The 22,366-nt window shown below is 39.3% G+C and overlaps 1 protein-coding gene across 1 annotated transcript in view; it reads left to right on the top strand.

Moving 5' to 3' along the window:
• The window catches only part of AR (androgen receptor), a 359,493-nt gene that overhangs the window by 315,476 nt on the left and 21,651 nt on the right, over positions 1–22,366 (top strand). Inside the window, exon 4 of the mRNA XM_060183193.1 lies at positions 20,713–21,000. Within this exon, the coding sequence (XP_060039176.1) occupies positions 20,713–21,000 (288 nt within the window). The remainder of the gene's footprint in view (positions 1–20,712; positions 21,001–22,366) is intronic.

The following is a 22,366-nucleotide window of genomic DNA, read 5'->3' as shown; positions in this document are numbered from 1 at the left end:
TATCAACTGGTATGAATTGAGACAAACGTGCAGGAAAGTGAGCCCCACCCTAGAGGTTCAAGGACTGGGGGAAATATAGGCTTGATAGAGGAAGTGGGAGGTTGCTTCTTAGTGTTTAAGAAATACATAGTTATAGTTATAATGAAATTATTTGGCAATTGGACTAACTTTGAAAATCCTAGTGTTAGGATTTGCTGTATCATACAAGACTTCACCATAATTTATGTTCTTTTATGATATATATATATATGTGTGTGTATATACAATCTGTATCATAAATTAACACCACCAGTTGCTTCAGTTCTCCTTATTTAAGCTCTTAGGATAGTTAATATTTCAAAGAACAAGTTATTATTAAAATGTATTAACAATTTGAGCCCATTAAAATTCAATCTGATTACCAATTTAAGTCTTAAGTTCTTAGATTTAAGGAACATATACTCAGGATATGGACTATGCATCAAACAGTTTGAGACATTCAATCCATTTTCCCCTCTCATATTAATTATATACTTATTTATGAGACTGTACGTTAATAGGAGTATATATTAACACCAATTTCACCACCAAAGGTCTGAGTATCTTCCTCTGCCCCTCAGTGAAACTGAACATCTACACTCACCCTCCACCCAGAGATTTTTACCTTGGTGTCATACTCCAAAATCAGTCAGATTCTGCTTTGAGTTTCCCTTTCTGTTCTCTCAACTTCTGTTTATGAGTGGAATTAACCCATACTATTCTTTGTCTTGCTGACTTAGCTCACTTAATATAATTCCTTCTAGCTCCATCCAAGATGGGTCAGAGAAGGTGGGTTCATTGTTCTTTTTAATTTTTTTTTATTTATAAAAAGGAAACATTGACAAAACCATATGATAAGAGGGGTACAATTCTACAAAATTCTCACAATCAGAACTCCATATTCCATTCCCTCCCTTGATAGCTTTCCTTTTATTTAAGTTTCTGGGAATATGGACCCAAGGTCATTGTGGGATGCAGAAGGTGGAAAGTCTGACTTCTGTAATTGCTTCCCCGATGAACATGGGCTTTGACAGGTCGATCCATACTCCCAGCCTATCCTATCTCTCTCTTTCCCTAATGGGGTGGGGCTCTGGGGAAGCTGAGGTCCAGGACACAATGGAGGGGTTGTCTGTCCAGGGAAGTCTGGTTGGCATCCTACTAGTATCTGGATCCTGGTGATTGACAAGAGAGTTAACATACAAAGCCAAACAAATTGTTGACCAATCATGAACCTAAAGGCTGGGACAGTGCAGATGAAGAGTTGGGGGGGTCCTCCATTTTGTAAACAGCTAGTAGGCATATTTTAGTTATATTTCAAAGGGCCTGTGGCTATACTAGTTTATTTCTTTTTTTTTCCCTGAGCCTAAAATCTGATATGCAGGTGGATCCAAGTTATTGTCTGGAGATGATGTCATGGCTAAAAAAAGGACCAGAAAGCTGGATCAGCGAAGGGAGCAGCTCCCTAATATGGGAAAGGGGTATAAATATTGTTGACTGTAAAATCCATCGATTTAATGTGATCTGGGGCCCATATTCAGTTTAGGAGCCTATGTGACCTCTGCATCCCTGTAGATCTAAGCTCACATTCTTTGGTCATGAGTAGGAACATTCCAAGCTGCCCCAATATCAGGACCCATCTTCCTCAGGTGTAGCATAGAGTATATTGTCCATCCTCCAAAGGGAGGATAGAACATTCTCTACCATTGTTGATCCAAGTTGAGGGCAAGGTCCTAGGGGAGCCCACCAAGGGTTCTGTTTTGTTGTTCCTCAAAGAGATGATCTGTAACAATGGAGAGTGGGATTTATTTAAGGTCTAGTCCCATCATGTCTGTTTGGGAATCTCAGGGCCCCAGCTGATGGGGTGGCCTGATAGTGACTAAGGAGTCATCATTAAATTGTGCCAGTATCTTGCCCTTATTCAGCTTTTGCAGTCCTTGCTTTGATAAGGTTAGCTTTGGAGTGAGTGAGAAAACTGTGATAATAAGGAGGTTAGAAATGTATCTAAGTCTAAGTAGACAATATTTCATTAGGAACTTTATACTGACTCACTACAGACTATTGTGTAATTTGCCTTTCAGGTATATATTTTGCCCTAATTTATGGATATATGTAAACATATGCTCTGTCTCATGGGACTACATAGCATTCCATTGTGTAACTATACCATAGCTGTTTCAGCCATTCATCTATTGTTGTCTTTATTTGCATTTCTCTCACCAATCTGTGGCCTGGAGAATATTTTTATGTGTTTGTTAGCCTTTTAGATCTCTTCTGCTCTTCTGTAATGAGTATTCTGTTCACAAATCTGCACATGTTTGGGTGGGGTCATTGTTTTTTTGCTAAATTTTGGGAGCTGTCTTTTTATTTATAAAAAGGAAAAATTGACAAAACCATAGGATAAGAGGGGTACAGCTCCACACAGTTCCCGCCACCAGAACTCTGTATCCCATCCCCTCCCCTGATAGCTTTCCTATTATTTAACCCTCTGGGAATATGGACCTAAGGTCATTGTTAGATGCAGAAGGTGGAAGGTCTGGCTTCTGTAATGGCTTCCCTGATGAACATGGGTGTTGACAGGCTGATCCATACTCCCATCCTGTCTTTCTCTTTCCCTAGTGGGGAAGGGCTCTGGGGAAGTGGGGCTCCAGGACACATAGGTGGGGTTGTCTGTCCAGGGATGTCTGCTCGGCATCATGCTAGCATCTGGAACCTGTTGGTTGACAAGAGAGTTAACATACAAAGCCAAACAAATTGTTGACCAATCATGGACCTAAAGGCTGGAATAGTGCAGATGAATAGTTGTGGGGTCTCCATTTTGTATATAGCTAGTAGGCATATTTTAGTTATATTCCAAAGGGCCTATTTTTTTTTTGCCTTCTTCTTCTTCTAGCGTTTGCCCTTCTTCCGTAGCCAGTCAACAGCATCAGGTTGAGCCTGATGTAAAGTTTTGAGACCTCCTTTGAATCTGGAGAGGTGGCAGTTGTTGACTATGTGGGTCATAGTCTGTCTGTAGCCACAGGGGCAGTTCGGGTTGTCTCTGGCTCCCCAGCGATGGAACATAGCCTGTTCGATAGCGATTGAGGAGGGCCCAATCATAACGTGCTAGGTCACAGCCGGGTTGACGCTTGCAGGGGTCTGTGATGAGGTGTTTGTTCTTTACCTCGGCTGACTGCCAACTCTGTTTCCAAGAGTCTGGAACAGAGAAGTTCGGTGTAGGCGTAGGAGACCAGATTGGGTGACGAGTCGTCAAGCGTTGGACAGGGTGGGCAAAGATATCCACGTATATTGGCAGGTCTGGTTGAGCGTAGACATGGGAAATGAACTTAGATGATGCCGCATCCCGACGAATATCTGGCGGGGCGATGTTACTAAGAACTGGCAGCCATGGGACCTGGGTGGAACGGATGGTTCCAGAAATTATCCTCATGGAGGAATATAATTTGGAATCGACCAAGTGGACATGGGGGCTACGGAACCATCCTGGGGCACAGTATTCTGCAGTGGAATAGCATAATGCCAGAGATGATGATCGTAGTGTGGAAGTGCTCGCACCCCATGAGGAGCTGGCCAGTCTTGCAATGATGTTATTCCTCGCGCCCACCTTTGCTGCAGTTTTTATGAGATGTTTGTGAAATGACAGAGTGCGATCGAGAGTAACGCCAAGATAGACTGGCTGGGCTTTTTTTGCCTGAGCAGGTGATATGCAGATGGATTCTAATTATTGTCTGGGGAGATGATGCCATGGTCTGCAGAAGGACCAGAAAGCTGGATCAGGGAAGAGAGTAACTGCCAAATACGGGATCTGGGCCCCATATTCAGCTTAGTAGCCTCTGCTTGTGAACTCTGCATCCTTGTAGATCTTAGCTCACATTTTGTGGACATAAGTAGGAACATTTCAAGCTGCCCCAATATCAGGACCCATCTTCCTCAGGTGTAGCATAGATTATATTGTCCATCCTCCCATCGGAGGATGGAACATTCTCTACCACTGTTGATCCAAGTTGAGGACAAGGTCCTATGGGGGCCCAGAAAGGGGTCTATTGTGTTGTTCCTGATGAAATGACCAGTAACAATGGAAGGGAGGATTTATTCGAGGTCTAGACTCATCATGTCTGTTTGCGAATCTCAGGACTCCCAGAATAGGGCCCCATCTGATGAGGTGGCCTGATAGTGACTGAAGAGTCATCTTTATAGTATGCTAGTCTCTTGCCCTTATTCAGCTTTTGCAGTCCTTGCTTTGATAAGGTTAGCTTTGGACTGAGTGAGAGAACTGTAATAGGAAGTAGGTGAGTAGGGTATCTAAGTCTAAGTAAACACTATTTAATTAGGAACTTTATACTGACTTACTACAGACTACTGTGTACTTTGGCTTTCAGGTTTATATTTTGCCCTAATTTATGGGTACATGTGAACATATGCTTTAGCTTACAGGACCTGGCCTATATCTAGTTTTTGGGACTTTGTTAGGATGTGAACCTCCTGGAATGTAATAGAATACTATGAAAGGAAAGGTCTCATCCGAGTAATGAGGGTAGACAGTTGACTGTTGTATGCTTTACATTGGGTTGTTCTAGATCTCCCCCGCCAAGAGAATTGGATCAGTCCAGTTAGTTTCGCGGGCCTGCTTGGCCCCGCCCCGAAGGAACGCCGCCAGAGTTCGAGAGTTCCTGAGTTCGAGAGTAAGGGAGAGTTGGAGAGTTCCACAGTTGGAGAGTTCCAGAGTAAGAGAGAGTGCTTGCGCTGCCACAAAGAGACAGCAGAGTTCTGTTTGGTGATTAGTTTGTTTTAGTTTATGAATCATTGTTCCTGAATAAAGAAATACAGCTTCCCTGCCCAGCCGTATGTCTCTGGTCGTCTCTGTTACCCGCCCGTGAAGCTAGCCTGGCCAGCTAGAGCCGCCAAATTTTAACAACAAAGCCTGGCTAGCTCAGTCGGTAGAGCATGAGACTCTTAATCTCAGGGTCATGGGTTCGTGCCCCACGTTGGGCGCCATTTGTTGTTAAAATTTTCGGCTCTAGGATTGATGCAGTTCACCAATACCAGTTAGCCAAACAACACCTGTAGTCCTAGAAATAATAGCAACCAAATTCAAAGAAAAAAGAAAGAGAAAGGAAAAAAAGGGAAAGCAAATATAGCCAATTATGCAAATCTACTGTCCACTGTAAATTCTAGGAATAGTAAGGAGAAAGGAGAAGTAGAGAAGAGAGACAGTAAGAGAAAGTAAGGAGAAAAGGAAGTAGAGAAGAGAGACAGAAAGAGAGAGAGAGAATCCACTCTGAGTCAGATTTCTTCCCCAGAATAATTCACAAATGAATATCCATGAATTCAGAAAGCAAAAGAATCAAGAAGGAAGACAAGAAGACAAGAACAAGAAAATAAAGAGCAGTGAAATGAGGGTTTTTTTTTTTAATTAGCTAGGAGGAGGGTAAAAGGAGAGTGGAGGGGAAAGGTAGAGAGACACAAGTTCCTCTCACACTGGATAGGATACCCAGTCACCTAGTAATGGAAAAGACAACAACAGTTAATTTTAGTCAACCTGAGGAAGGGGGGGGGCAGGGACGCTCTTATATATTAATAGCAATAAAATAGGATAGAGTAGAAAACCGTAACAGTCAGTCTGCAGTTTGGACAGCTCCAGATTGGCTCAGGCAGCCTGAGCAAAGATAGCCAATTGTAATAAGTATCCCCCCCTCAAAAAAAAAAAACCCTCCAGGTAGTCTTTCCCAGGAAGGAGTGAGGTTCTGATGATTGGTCAGGTATTTTGTCACTCACATAGAGCTCCAGCCACTTAAAAAAAAGAGAGAGAAGGAAAACAAAAAGGGAAAGGCTTGGAATGACACCCATAGCGAGCCAGTAATCTTGGTAAAGAAAAAAGCTCAGCAGGAAGCCTGCTAGGAGCAATTGTCTAGCCCCTGGGGTCTGGTTCTGGGGTGGGGGGAGGGGTGAGCTTCAGAAATAATCAAAAGATTTCCTTTCTGGCTTCTCCCTGGCTTCCGTTTTCTAACCCAAGAGTGATGTCACCCTAGGACACCTTATTCACCCTCCTGCTGAGGGCCCAGTATCCTGCCCTATCCACAGAATCCCTGGTCACAAGCTGCTGCTTGTTGGAGCTCACACCAGCCACTGCTTCCAAGTTGCCACCTTGGCTCCGCCCCCTGTGAACTTTTTATGTACATTTGGTTATTAGTCTCTTGTCTGATGTACGGCACGTGAATATCTGCTCCCATTCTGTGTGGGGTCTCTTTGCTTTGTGATGGTTTCTTTGGATGTACAGAAGCTTTTAAGTTTATAGTTCCATTGAGTTTTTTTTTTTTTTTTTAGTCTTTCATGCAGTTGGGTTTGTATCATAGTGTTCCACTAGTGTTTTCCTCTATGTATTTGAAAGTTTCTGGTCTAAAACCCAGGTTTGATCCATTTGGAGTTGACGTTTATTCTCATGCGGTAAAGTGGTTCAGTTTAATTCTGCATGCTTCAAGCCAGTTTTCCCAGCACCATTTATTGAAGAGAGCCTCCTTCCTACATTTAATATTTTGAGCCCCTTTATCATAAATTAGATATTCAAAGGCATGGAGGTTTAGTATTGGGATTTCAATTCTGTTCCACTGGTTTATCTATTTTTGTTCCAGTGCCAGGCTGTTTTGATTATGATATCCTTATAGTATAGTTTGAGATCTTAGAGTGTGATACTTCCATTTCTGTTTATTTTCCTCAGATTGCTTTGGCAATTATTGGTGTTTTCTGGTTCCACATAAATTATTATAATTTTAGTTCTATTCTCTTAAAGAAACTAGACTTAGATGGGTATAACATTGAATTTGTATATGGCTCTGGGGTGAATATTCATTTTGATATTAATTCTTCTGATCCATGAGCATGGGATGTCTTTTCATTTCTTTGTATCACTTTATATTTCTTTGAATAGTGAATCATAGTTTTTAGTATACAAGTCTTTCACTTCTTTGGTAAGGTTTATTCCAAGGTATTTCACTGATTTTGCTGTGACAGTGAATAGAAGTGATTTCTGGATATCCTCTTCTTCAGGTTTAGTGTTTGCATAAAGAAATGCCACTGATTTTTGTACATTGATTTTGTAGCCTGACACCTTGTTATATTGCCTCATAATTTCCAGTAGGTTTCTGCCAGATTCTTTATTTTTTCTATGTATACTATCATATCACCTGCAAATAGTGAGAATTTGACTTCTTCCCTTCCAATCTGCATTCATTCTATTCCTTTCTCTTTCCTGATTAATATGGGGAGAACTTCAACTATGTTGAAGAATAATGGTGATAATGGACAGCCCTGTCTAGTCCTTGATCTGGTTGGAAATGCTTTCAGTGTCTGTTCATTGCATAAGGTGCTTTTGTTTGCAGGTTTGCTGTATATGGACCCCACTATCTTTACGAATTTCTTCCTTGAGTTCCTCTTTGACCCAGTGTTTATTATGCAGTATGTTGTTCAGTTTCCAAATTCTGTGACTTTTACTAATTTTCTGTTTGTTGTTGAGGGTTAGCTTTACTCCACTGTGGTCTGAGAAGATGCTTGGGATGATTTCAATGCTCTTGAATTTGTCAATATTGTCTTTGTGGCCTAACATGTGGTCTATCCTTGAGGATGTGCTGTGTGTATTTGAAAAGAATGTGTATTCCAGTTTCTTGGGGTGAAAATCTCTGAAAATTTCCAGGAGGTCTAGTCTATCCATCTCTTCAAGTAATTTTCTTGTTCCTTTGTTTATTCTCTGCTTAGTTGATCTGTCTAAGTGTTTAAGTGGGGTGTTGAAGTCTCCTACTATTACTGAATTACTACTACTATAATTTGTAGATCTTTCATTTTGTGTTGGATATATTTAGATGTTCCTTCATTGGGTGCATAGTTGTTAGTAATTATTAAATCTTCTTAGTTGATTGATATCCTGATCACTATGTAGTGTTTCTGCCTATCTTTTATTATTTTATTTAAAGCCTATTGTTTCCGAGATGAATATGGCTGACCCTGACCTTTTTTGTATTCCATTAGCCTGTATGATAGTTTTCTATTCTTTCACTTTAAGTCCGTGTTTGTATTTTTGGGTCAGGTGGGATTCTTGCAGACAGCATGTGGTTGTATCGCCTCCTTTAACTGTTGTTTGTCAAGAAGTTTTTTTACTCCTCCATCTAGTCTGAATAAAAGTCTAGCAGGATTTATTATCCTTAGTTGAAACCCTTTTTCATTTTGATCTGAATGCAATGATAGAAAGTGAGTATTTTTATCACTTTTTTATTGATTTAATGATTGACAAGATCATAGGATAAGAGGGGTACAATTCCACACAATACCCACCACCAGAGTTCTGTATTGCATCCCCTCCATTGGATGCTTTTTTATCCCTCTGGGAGCATGGATACAGGATCATTATGGGGTGCAGAAGGTGGAATGTCTGACTTTTTTAATTGCTTCTCTGCTGAACATGGGCATTGACAGGTCAATCCACACTCCCAGCCTGTTTCTCTCTTTCCCTAGTGAGACAAGGTTCTGGAGAGGTCAGCTTCCAGGGTTCATTGGTGAGGTCATCTTCCAGGGAAGTCAGGTTGGTGTCATGGTAGCATCTACAACTTGGTGGCTGAAAAGCATTAGGATATAAAGCAAAACAAATTGTTTAATAATAAGGAACCTAAAGGTAAGACTATAGCCAATGAGATTTGGGATCTCCATTTTGGAAAAAGCTAGTAGGTATATTTTAGGTATATTCCAAGGGGCCCGTGACTTTGCTAATTTTTTTCCTGAGTCTGAGAGCTAATATGCAGGTAGGTTAAAGGTGTTTTCTGGGGAAGTGGTGTCAGAGTTGTAAATAAGACTGAAAAGCTGGATCAGGGCAGAGAGTAGCTACTAAATATGGGAAAAGTGTATAAATATTGTTAACTGTAAACCCCATCAATTTATTCTGTGGCCCATATTCAACAGAGGAGCCTGTGTAGCCTCTGTAGATCTGAGCTCATATTCTGTGGTCATAGCTAGGAACATTCTGGGCTGCACCCATCTTCCTCGATTAGAAGAGTATGTTGAACCAACCTTCCTTCAGAGAATGGGACAGTCCCTATCATTGTTGACCTACATTGAGGGTAAGATCCTATAGAGTCCCACAAGTGGGTCCACTATGTTGTTCCTGATGGAGGTGACCAGTGAAAGTGAAGAGAAGGATCTGTTTGAGGTCTAGGTCCATCATGTCAATGTGGGAATCCCAGGATTCTCTAACTAGGGCCCCATATGATGGGGTGGTCTGGTAGTGACCAAAGAAGCCATCATTAAAGTATGCTAGTCTCTTGCCCTTACCCAGCTTTTGTAGTTCTTATTTTTTCTGACAAGGTTAATCTTGGAGTGATTGAGGGAAGTGAAATAGGAAATAGGTGAGGACGGTATCTAGATCTAAGTAGAAACTATTTAATTAAGTACTTTATGGTGTATTTTTTTAGTACTTTCTACTTGCTGCACTTATTGCATCACTGCAAACTATTATGTATTTTATATATATTATGTTATATATTATATTTTACATATATTAAGTTATAAATTTTATGGATACATGTGCACATGTATTCTATCTCATGGGCCCTGCACCACCTGATATGGAATTGAGGCATCCTATATGCTAGGAACAGTCTCATCAGAGTACTGGAGCTGAAAGGTTAACATTGCACACTATTGTCTCTGGACACAATCTGAAGCAAAACTTGTATTTTATACTCTAGAGTCCACGGCGAAATATAAAGAAGAGAAATATCCTTAATCTTTGACAGAAGACACTGCAAGTTTCTCCCTCGGGGCGGGAGGTAGCCCAGAGGGTTAAGCGCACATGGCTCAAAGCATGAGAACCACAGTTTGAGCCCCTGGTTCCCCACTTGCAGGGGGTGGGGGTCGCTTCACAAGTGGTGAAGCAGGTCTGCAGGTTTCTGTCTTTCTCTCCCCCTCTCTGTCTGCCCTTCTCTCGATTTCTTTCTGTACTATCCAACAAGAACAAAGATAAACAACAAGGGCAACAAAATGGGGGGATAGCCTCCAGAACTAGTGGATTCACAGTGCAGACACTGAACCCCAGCAATAACCTTGGAGGCAAAAAAATAAAATAAATTTAAAAAAAAGTTTCTCCCTCTACCTTAAATCCTCCATACCCATGAATGGAATAGCCTCTATCATTAGGTTTCATATAACAAGTCTGCTGAAATGCCTTAAGGATACAGTGGCTAAAGAGACTACAGATAAACCATATCTATGCACCTTTACCAAGATATGAAAATATTTATCTGGTGCATAAGATATAGTTCATATGAGGTTCTAATAATACAGATTGAAAAATGAGTCTCCTTAATGGTTCAGGCAATAGGATTCACTATTGTTCTCCAGTCTTCTGAGTAGTAGATAGTAAAGTGTTTTTGTGGCAGGTAAGTATTTATTTAGTAATGTTCCTTGCCGTATGACATTCTCACGGGGGTGAAGTGGTATTCTTGCTTGCCTTCATTGAGTTAAGAATAACTGGAAAGGTAAACAATTAAAAGTGACTCACTAACCATTAGAACAATTAACCCTATTTTCCCCTTTCCTGACTTTCCTATTCAATTTAAATAGAACAGTATATCTCTGTTATGACTTTGGGATTGACAATCCTGTACCTTACAGAGAATTATATCTCACTCTGGGGCTCAGGTGCAGAAGGCAGTAGGGACATGAGGGGATGACCTTCCTGGATGAAAATAAGGCTAGGATGCTTCGTTGTACAGCATTCAGGTCCTCTAGCAATACACCAGCCTTTGCTGCAGAGAGAACAGAGGATCCCATGGCAGAATGAATGGAATCTGATTTCAATTAGGTTTAATACAGTCAAGCTCTTCAGACAGAGAGGCCAGAACACCTGGTGCAGCTTGTGCCCCTGTGGCCACAGGGGCAACACATTACCCAGGTATTGGAGGCGAATGGAAATATGACGTCCTTTCCTATATAGGTCTCAGTGGAGGAGGATGTGAAAATACCAGACAAATTCTCATTATCACTACACAGAGAAGGGGAATTATTTCATCTTGATGGATTCTTCCCACACTTTCTGCACATATTGATCTTGCTTGTAATGAGTTTCCTTAGATCCACAAATTATTATCCCACTGAGATCTGAGTCATTGACAAGAGAGTCGAGGTGACAGAGTGTACCTCACTGATTGCACCAGCAACAATTATTCTCTGTGTCCCTCGACATTTTGAAAAGTCTTTGGATTCATCTGTATAAAATTCATTTGTATTCTTTTCTTCTTTTTCAATAGCATGAGTAGGCCATAACAAAAGGGACAGTTTCCCTGGAGAGTCGTTTACATTCTCAGTACTACACCATAGATGTTTCTGAAAATTACAGAAATGTTCTATATTGGCACTGTTATAAAGAGGCACTAGCCACTACTGTATCTTTGAAAGCTGAAATGTGACTTATGAAACCGATGAATTATGTATTTTTATTTTCTTTGATTTCAAAAATCACTGTGTGGCTGTTTGTTTCCATTTTGAATATTGCAATTCCAGAAGGCACTCTGAGAATCAGATATAGAAATAAGTTATTATTTCTGGGTTAGAAATAAGAGCCCTTATTCTAGCTTCAGCTCTGCCACTATATGACCCCACCCTCTCTGGTCTCATCCAGAGACCTGAAGTGTTAAATTAATATGAGAGATCCAAAAGACTGAATTCAACTTCAAATGAATTTTAGTAAATTTTTATATAATTTTTATTTATAAAAAGGAAACACTAACAAAAACCATAGGATAAGAGGGGTATTTTGAAGTATATGAATGCCTTCTAGGGGTGTATGTATGCATGTGTGCATATATGTATATGACAAGAGCAGGAAGGAGGGAATTCATTTCAGTTTAGTAGAGTCCCCAATGTTTCTTTCCATCCTCTTTCTGATACATATAAATACACCACTGTGTATTAACTGCATTAAGTATGTAAAACCCTGCATGAAATGATTTTCATAAATTCTTTTTTTAATCATTGTATTGGGAATTAATAATTTAAATCACAGTTGTTGACACATAGATGCAATTTGTCATCGCCTCATGATAAATGTCTGTGAAACACTCTCACCGCCAACTTGAGTCCTTTTCCATCATCGTGCACCAGGACTCCGAAGTCACTCCAGTTGTGTCCCTATCTTCCTTCCTCCAAAGACCTTTGTTTTGGTGCAGTACACCAAACCTAGTTTATGTTTTACTTTGTGTTTCTGTTTTTTTGTTTGTTTGTTTCCTTCTTTTTTGTTATTAAGTTTCAACTACTAGTGAAGTCATCCTGTACTCTTCTCTTTCTAGCTTATTTCATTTAACATAATTCCTTAAAGCACCATCCAAAATGAGACAATGGAAGTAACTTCATCTTTCTTTTTATTTTCATTTCTTTATCAGTTATTTAATAATGATTAACAAGATTGTAGGTTAAGAAGGTTACAATTCCAGAAGTCAGGTGGTAGCACGGGTTAAGCGCATGTGGCGCAAAGCAAAAGGACCCTCATAAGGATCCCGGTTGGAGCACCTGCTCTCTACCTGCAAGGGGCTCACTTCACAGGCACTGAAGCAGGTCTGCAGGTGTCTATCTTTCTCTCCCCTTCTCTGTCTTCCCCTCCTCTCTCCATTTCTCTCTGTCCTACCCAACAACGATGACATCAATAACAACAACAATAAAAAATGAGGGCAACAAAAGAGAATAAATAAAATAAATATTAAAAAAAGAAGGTTACAATTCCATATGATTCCCACCACCCGAGTTCCTTATCCCATCCCCTCCATTGAAAGCTTCCCTATTCTTCATCTATCTGGGGGAATGGACCAAAATTTCTCATGGCATGCAGAAGGTGGAAGGCCTGGCTTCTGTGATTTCTTCTCCACTGAACACGGATATTGGCATGTAGATTCATAACCCCAGTTTATCTCTGTCTTTCCCTAGTGGGGTAGGGCTCTGGGGGTGTGGGGGTGAAGACAAATTGGTGTGGTAGTCTGCTCAGGGAAGTCAGGATGGCATCATGGTAGCTTTGACAACTTGGTGGCTAGAAAGCTGTATTATATAAAGCAGGACTATTTGTTTAATAATCTGGAACATAAAGGGTCTTGGCGTGGGAAGAAGCTAGACAGTTCATTTTGGGTATATTCCAAGGGGCCCATGGCTTTAGTCATTTTTGCCAAGCCCAATAACTATCATGCAGATGGGCTTAGAAGATGGTGTCAGAGTGGAAAATTGGACTACAAAGCTGGATTAAAATAGAGAGTAGCTCCCAAACATGAGGAAACTATTTTGATAGCTTGTTTCTATATTTTCATTTGATTCTCAAAGACAAAAAAAAACACCTTAATTTCCTCCTTAATTTCCTCTTTGGTCCAGTAGTTGCTAAGTAGTGCAGTGCTAAATTTCCATATTTGGGAACTTTTACTAATTTTCTTTTTGTTGTTAAGTGTTAGCTTAATTCCACTGTGGTCTGAGAAGATGCTTGAGATCATTTCAATGCTCTTGAATTTCTTTATATTGTCTTTGTGGCCAAGTGGATGATCTATCCTTGAGAATGTCTCATGTGGACTCAAAAAGAATGTGTATTCGAGTTTCTTGGGGTGTAGGACTCTTAAAATGCCCAGACGATACAGTCTATCTATCTCTTCAATTAATTCCCTTGTTTATTAGTTATCTGCCTAGATGTTCTGCCTGTGTCTGAAAGTGGGGTGTTGAAGTTTCCTACTATTACTACTGACATATTTTTGTAGCTCTCTCAGTAGGTATTTGCCTTATTTAGATCAGCCCTCATTGGTATATGTTAATAATTGTCAATTCCTCTTGGTTGACTTATTCCCTGAGCATTATGTAATGTCCATGGCTATCTTTTATTAATTTATTTTATAGTCTATTGTATCAGAAATGAGAATAGCTACCCCTGACCTGACATTTTTGTGGTCCTTTAGCCTGTATGATAGTTTTCCATCCTTTCATGTTGAATCTGTGTTTGCCTTGTTGAGTTAGGTGGTATTCCTACAAACAACATATGGTTGTGTTGTGTTTTCTGATCAATCTGCCTACTCTGTGCCTTTTAATTGGTGAATTTATGCCATTGACACTTATTAATATTATGTATTTAGGATATTGCAGAGCCATTATTCACCTTTTTGAGTGCTCTCATAAATGCCTTTTTTGTGATGCTGTTAATGTTTATAGGAGGCCTTTTGGAACCTTTTTTTCAGGGAGGGCTTGTGATAGTTGCCTCCGTTAATTGTTGCTTGTCTGAGAAAGGTTTTTATCCCTTCATCTAGTCTGAATGACAGTCTATCAGGGTATACTGTTTTTGGTTGAAACCCTTTTTCACTGAGAGGTCAATATATATGTATATCTTGTCATTCTTCTCTGGATTTTAGAGTCTGTGTGGAGAAGTATGCTGAAAGTTTTATGAGTTTTCCTCTGTATGTGATTTTTTAAATTTTTTTTTATTTAAGAAAGGATTAATTAACAAAACCATAGGGTATGAGGGGTACAACTCCACACAATTCCCACCACCCAATCTCCATAACCCACCCCCTCCCCTGTATGTGATTTTTTGTTTTTCTCTTGCAACTTTTAGAATCCGTCCTTTATGCTTACTTCTTTCATTGTTAGTTACCTATGGTGTGTCTTGTTGTCTTAACTTCATCATTCTTAACAGCTGAAGAATAGTCTTAGCCACTCATATGTCCTTGGGCACCTAGGTTGCTTACAAGTTTGGACTAATTACAAATTGTAATGCTATGAACATAGTGTGCAAAAATCTCTTTGGCTAGGTGTGCTTGTTTCCTTTGGGTGTGTCTCTAGGACTGGGATTGTAGGCTCTTAGAGTATATCTATTTCTATCATTCTGAGAATTTTCCAGACTTCTCTTCACAGAAGTTTGACCTATTTACATTACCACCACTATAACCTTCCAACATTTGTCCTTACTGTCTTTTCTGATGTATGACATTTTCACAGAAATGAAGTGGTATCTCCTTGCTGTCTTATCATTTGTATGATAATCAGTGACTCTGGGCATTTTTTATATGTCTGTTGGCCCTTTTTCTTTTTTTATAATAACCATAGGATAAGGCCCTTTTGTGTTTTTTAAGGAATAATTTTTTTTTTTTAGAAACTGTATTTTCCCCTTTTGTTGCCCTTATTGTTTATTGTCGTCATTGTTGTTATTGTTGGTAGTGGTGATGTTGTATAGGACAGAGAGAAATTTAGAAATTTAGGGGAAGACACCTGCAGACCTGCTTCACCACTTGTGAAGTGATCCCCTCGCAGGTGGGGAGTCAGGGGCTAGAACCGGGATCCTTACACCGGTCCTTGCACTTTGTGCCATGTGCACTTAACCCGTTGCACCACCACCTGGCTCCCAAGCTTATTTTTCTAATGTCTGTTGGCCTACTGGATCCCTTCTTTGGTGAATATTCTGTCCATATACTCTCCAATTTGAGATTGAGTCATTTGGTTTTTGTTCTCTGAGTTTGGTGAGATCTTTGTATATTTTGGTTATTAACCTTTTGTCTGCTGTGTGACATAAAAAGATTTTTCCCATTCCATAAGGAGTCTATCTGGATGGTGATTTCTTTTGCCATGCTGAAACTTTTCAGCCTGATGCAGATCCATTTATTTATTTATTTATTTTTAATGAATGGATTTGTGTAATTGAAGAACCTTTTACAACTTAGATTGAAAAGAATTCTGCCAATGTTTTACTCTAAATATTTGATGGTCCCTGGCTTAAAATCTAAACCCTTGGTCTATTTGAAGTTTACTTTTATGTTTGGTGAAATGTAATGGTCCTGTTTTATTCTTCAGCATATTTCAACCCAAAGTTTACCACATCTATGGACATCTAATTTTTGACAAGAGGGTCCAATATATTAAATGGGGGAAAGCATAGTCTCTTCAACAAATAATTTCTTTGAATTTTCCTTCTTCTTGCTATGAAACTTTTAATAATTTTAGTGCCCCAAACATGTTTATAATTTGAGGACATGACTAGAGTATTCTAGCTTCCAATTCTAAGTACTGAATTTTAGAATCAAGGACTAGGATAGAAAGGAAATAGACTACAACTCCAATCCTACTGTTCACCTTCACTCTTAGGATACAAGTATGGTTCAGGGATTCACTGTGGAATTAAGTAATACAATGTGTTTATGAATTGGACAAATAGAAGATCTAATCATCTTCTCCCTGTACTAGGCTAGAATGGGGACTACCTGAACTAGAAACTCCTGAGTACAAGACCAGAAATACATGACCCTGTATGTATATGTGTGTGGGGGGTTGTACTTTTAGAAATCAGAGGAGCAGATACAGTGGGTACTGCAAGTTTGTATAATTATTAACAGGAATCTATGTCAGTAGTGATTTCACCAGATGACAAGATATTGCCTCTTGTTCTAGAAGATGAGCTACGTCTAACTTATACATCTGACCTCGGTGAAAGAGAGAAGGTGGATTATGAGTATGCATATTTCCTTATTACTGAATGTCTGAACCCTGAATAAATTATTATTGTATAAAGTCATATTAAATTTTCTTTTATCAAAGACTTATATGAGTTATTCCCTTTGCTCCTCTTTTACTACTAAACCCCTAATTTTCTCTTCCATTTGATTTGTTCGAACATGAGATCCATTTTGTTCTATTTTTATTTATGTATTTATTTTGCCTCCAGAGTTATCACTGGGGCTTGGTGCCTGCACTATGAATCCACTGCTCCTGGAGACTATCTTCTCCATTTTTTGCCCTTATTGTTATTATTGTTGCCGTTATCATTATTATTATTACAATTATTGTTGTTGTTGAATAGGACAGAGAGAAATGGAGAGAGGAGGAGAAGACAGAGAGGGGGAGAGGAAGATAGACACCTGCTGACCTGCTTCACCACTTGTGAAGTGACTTCCCTCCAGGTGGGGAGCTGGAGTTCAAACAGAGATCATTATGCAGGTCTTTTCACTTCACACCATGTGCACTTATCCCAGTTGATCCATTTTTGCACTTACTAAGTTAGACTTTGATTGGAGCCTATATAGCAGTACTTATTTTTCTTTCTTTTAATTTTTTATTTATAAAAAGGAAACATAGACAAAACCATAGGATAAGAGGGGTATAACTTCGCACAATTCCCACCACCAGACCTCCGTATACCAACCCCTCCCCTGATAGCTTTCCTACTCTTTAACCCTCTGGGAGTATGGACCCAAGTTCATTGTCGGATGCAGAAGGTTGAAGGTATGGCTTCTGTAATTGCTTCCCTGCTCAACATGGGCACTGACAGGTCGATCCATACTCCCAAGCAGGACTTATTTTTCATTTGTATCCTTTTGATTCAAACCTGTGAGCCATTCTTGCACTGATTTAATAAGTTGAACTATGATTTCAGTTTATATTTCAGGATTTACTTTTTATTGTTCTACTTAGAGCTGAAAATATGTTCTAGATAACCGTCTTATTATGCAGGAACCAGAAATTGATAAGCAATAGGTGTTGCTGCATTTATCAATTTAAATTGAGCCACTATCTTATCTCTTTGATTTATATATTACTACAATTATCACTATTACTATTGTCATCATCACCATTATTTTTATTTTAAAGAAATCAGAGATAAAGTAATTTATATATTACAACTGCCTATGCAAGGTCTCAGTGCCATGACTCTTTCAATTATTATTATTTATAACAATATAAATGTCTGGAAAATAAAACAAAATGAGTGCCTAAGGACCTTTCTTTTTCTTTTTCTTTTTAATTGGGAGGTTTCTCATTTCAGTACAGTTTTTGGCACACAGGTACAATAGCCCATCTTGCTACAATGTGTCTGCAAAACAATTTCACCCCCAACTCAGGTTCTTTTTTTGTTGTTTTTATATCTTAATTTTTTTATTTTTATAAAGTGGACTTATCCATTATCATGTACCAGAACCTGAAGAAGAAAAAAAAAAGCCTTCTCTCTACCACTCCTCTGTTTTTCACAAAAGTCCTTTGTCCTGGTGCAATCACCCAACCAATGAAAGTTTTTACTTTCTGTTTCCCCTTTATGTTAATATTTATCCTCTTTCTGGCTTATGTCACTTAGCATGATTCCTTCAGACTCCAACCAAGATGAAGTGACGAAAGTGACTTCACCATTTTTAATAGCTGAGTAATATTCCATTCTTCTTCTTCTAGCGTTTGCCCTTCTTCCGTAGCCAGTCAACAGCATCAGGTTGAGCCTGATGTCTGCTTGTTGCTGGCTTTGAAAGTGACTGGGATCCATGTGGATTCAGTCAGCTAGGAAGGATCGTCAGTTTCCCCAATAAATGGGTACTCACGGGATGCACCACGAGAAGGTCGATCCAATGCATCCCAATATTCCATTGAAATTATACTACACAGGAAAGTTCCAGTTTTCTAAACCCAGAATGGGATGATCTATAGGCTGAGCATAAAAATGCAAAATTGTCAAGGGTGACTACAGCTCAGCAACTACAGAGCTCCTGGCTGTCCACCCTTCCTTCCTTTCTTCCTTTCTTCCTTCCTTCCTTCCTTCCTTCCTTCCTTCCTTCCTTCCTTCCTTCCTTCTGCCTGCCTTGTTTAAGATAGAGACAGAAAGAGGCAAAGGGGGAAGAAAGAAACAACCTACACTACTCCACCATGTTTGAAGCTTCCTCACTGCGGGTGGGAACTGGGACTTAAACCCAGGTCCACTATACTGGATGCACTATACTGGATGCACCTCCACCCAACACCTCAAAGCCATATTTTAAACCTCATTGCCACCTAATACTTAAATATATAAACATTATGTACCCAGTCTGCTTGATCATCTCTGATATAATGAGTTCCTGCAACATTTCCATCTTCAGTGTACTTTAAGAATCGTTACTCATGTGTGTGTGCATACACGTGCACTCATGCATGTGCGTGTTGAGAGGGAAAGAGAAAAACATACTAAAATCCAAGTTTCTCTACTTTTCTGGTACCTCTTAGAAACCAAAGAATATGTACAATCCTTGCTCAATAAATCTACCTTTCTAGTCTCTCTTCCTAGAAGTATGTTTTAATATGCTAGAATAGACAGAACTATTTCAGCAAATTTTTTGAATTATTCTGGTAGCTGGAGGGATAAAACAATGGTTATGGGAGTTGGGCTGTAGTGCAACGGGTTAAGTGCATGTGGCGCCAAGCACAAGGACTGGCTTAAGGATCCTGGTTTGAGCCACCAGCTCCCCACCTGCAGGGGAGTCCCTTCACAGGTTGTGAAGCAGGTCTGCAGGTGTCTATCTATCTCTCTTCCTCTCTGTATTACCCTCCTCTCTCCATTTCTCTCTGTTCTATCCAACGACGACATCAATAATGTAACAATAACAATAATAACCACAACAACAATAAAAAACAGCATGGGCAGCAAAAGGGGAAATAATTTTTTAAGTGGTTGTGCATCATGTCTGAGGCTCCAAAAACCCTTGCTGAAACCCAGACTCGATCATAAGCAAGAGCTGAGCAGTATTCTGCTTTAAAAAAAAATCTGTATTTGCCTATTATCTGCAGATTAAGCCCAAATTCATAATAAACATGAATTTTCCATTAAAATAAAATCTCACCTTTGTTTTCAATTATATTTATAGACATTCCCCCCATACACATACACCATATACACTTCAGTTATACTGATCTCTAACTATTCCTCAAAATACTACTCAGTGTTCTTATTTATGCCTTGTCTACCCATTTTTGTCTGAGGAAACCCTCACCATACGTCAAGTTCAAAGGCCACCATAAATCACTTCCTGCACAAACTTACATATATAGATTACTATCTTCCACTATTGTTATATCTCAGTTGTAACATTTAACATTTTCTCTAGACTTTGTGGGCATTTATTTCTGCTCTACTACATTGAGGTGGGACCACTGTACTTATTTTTTTTTCTGAAACCAGGGTCTTACTCATAAGTGATTTCACCATTCCTCAGCCATTTCTTTTTTTAATCTAAAGAGATACTCCCATGTGATACTTGGCCTGGAATCTGGGCTGCTTGTATGACAAGGCACTACCCTACAGAGTAAACTATGTATCCGATGCTCTGTGCCCATTCTGTCACTTAAAAGTAAATACCTAAAATTAATATCTGCTGAATGAAAATAATAATTCATAAGGATATTGGTAAACGATTTAGTTTAAGATCTGATTATGAAAACCAAAGGCTGCATTTAGGCAGCACTCAAGACTATAGTAGGTCACTCTGGAAAAGGGGCTAGGACACTTTTCCTCAAGGAGTTTATAATCTATCAGAAGAAAGAATGAGCACAGTTACATTATAAATTCAAACACCTTTTTTATTGCCATCAGATTTATTACTGGGACTCAATTCCAGCACTATGAATCTGCACCTCTTGGTGGATATTTCTTCTTCTTTTTTATATTTTATTTGATAAGACAGAGGGAAATTAAGAAGGGAAGGGGAGATAGAGAGGGAGAGAGAAAGACAGACATCTGCTTTAATGCCCCTGAAGGCTCTCCCTGAAAGTGGGGAACAGGGACTCAAACCTCATTACACATAATGTAATGGTGTGTGCTCAACACCACTCACACTCTCAAATAACTTTTCTAAGAGACTCACTGTACTGTGTGATTTCGACAACTGATAATAACTCCAAGTTCCCCTTCCTTTCCAATAGCCCGGAAGCTGAAGAAACTTGGCAATCTGAAACTACAGGAAGAAGGAGAATCTTCCAGTGCCACCAGCCCAACTGAGGAGCCAACCCAGAAGCTAACAGTATCACACATTGAAGGCTATGAGTGTCAGCCTATCTTTCTGAATGTCTTAGAAGCTATCGAGCCAGGTGTGGTGTGTGCTGGACATGACAACAATCAACCCGACTCCTTTGCAGCCTTGCTCTCTAGTCTCAATGAACTTGGAGAGAGACAGCTTGTACATGTAGTCAAGTGGGCCAAGGCTTTGCCTGGTAAGGAAAAGGAAATCAGAGGCATGGGGAAGGGGGATCAAATTTAATTGATATTCCTATAGACCAGACGTCATGCCCAGTCTTTTACTGTCCATTAACTCATGAAGTCCCCACTGCATCCATGCGGTTTAAAGATTGGTTTAACTTATACTTTGAAAACAAGAGAACTTATAATCAAATCTAAGAAAAGAGCAAGTATCTTTATAGAGGACCCCTAACATTGGCATGTAGCAATTGTTTTTCCATCTTCAACACACAAACACAAAAAAATTGCTTAATGATAGCAAGTCGTATATGCTTTTATATGCCTTAACACGCACACACACACACGCGACCACACACACACACTGTAATGACAATGTATCTCAACTGTTATTTTGCTTTCAGTATTTCAGTATTACATTTAGAAATTATATGCCTTAAGAACACTTAAATTATGGTGTGGTGAAAATAAAATGGTATTAGAATCAGAACACTTTAATTTTCTGTGTCAGTTCTGGTAATTCATTATGTGATCCATTTTCTGGCAATTCATTATGTGATCCCTTTTCATTTTGGGTTTCAAGTTATCTGTATAATATGTGAAAAGTGGTTTGATAATTCAAAATTTATTATGTGAATGATTAGTGGTTTTTTTAGCTACCTAGGAGTCATAATGGTAGAAAACATTAGATTACTGTGAAAAAATACAAAATGTTTGTTTAACTTATGCTTGACTACCTCTAGTTAAAGAGTAATCACTCCCTTCTCATATCATCTACTGTTTGAACAGGTATGACTACAAAATATGAGAGTCTGGAGAAGCATAAGATCATATACTCAAAGATTCACAAACTCTAACAAGCCAACCAATTTCTCAAAAGTATAAAATACAGATGCAAGTGTACCTGTTTAATTTAAAGCCAGTGTTTTTCCTCAGCTTTCTCACTATTCTTGCCAAAGGTTAAAGCTCCAAGGAACACATTTTTAAAACAAATTAGTCCGGAGTTGGGTGGTTGGGTTAACAGTGGGTTAAGTGCAAGTGGCACAAAGCATGAGGACTGGCTTAAGGATCCTGGTTGGAGCCCCCAGCTCCCCACCTGCAGGGGAGCTGCTTCATAAGCAGTGAAGCAGATGTGCAGGTGTGTATCTTTCCCTCCCCCTCTCTGTCTTCCCCTCCTCTCTCCATTTCTCTCTGTCCTGTCTAACAACGATGACATCAATAACACCAACAAGAATAATTATGACAACAATAAAAAAAACAAGGGCAACAAAAGGGAAAATAAATAAAAAAAAACAAATTAGTCTATGATTCAGAGTTCTTTTGACCTAAATCTCTTCTTACAGTGTCAACAAATAACCTGCCTTTTGATAATAACTTAGATGG

Source organism: Erinaceus europaeus, chromosome X (genome assembly GCF_950295315.1).
Source record: "Erinaceus europaeus chromosome X, mEriEur2.1, whole genome shotgun sequence".
NCBI classification, from domain to species: Eukaryota; Metazoa; Chordata; class Mammalia; order Eulipotyphla; family Erinaceidae; genus Erinaceus; species Erinaceus europaeus.
This window is presented reverse-complemented; position numbering and strand designations above follow the sequence as displayed.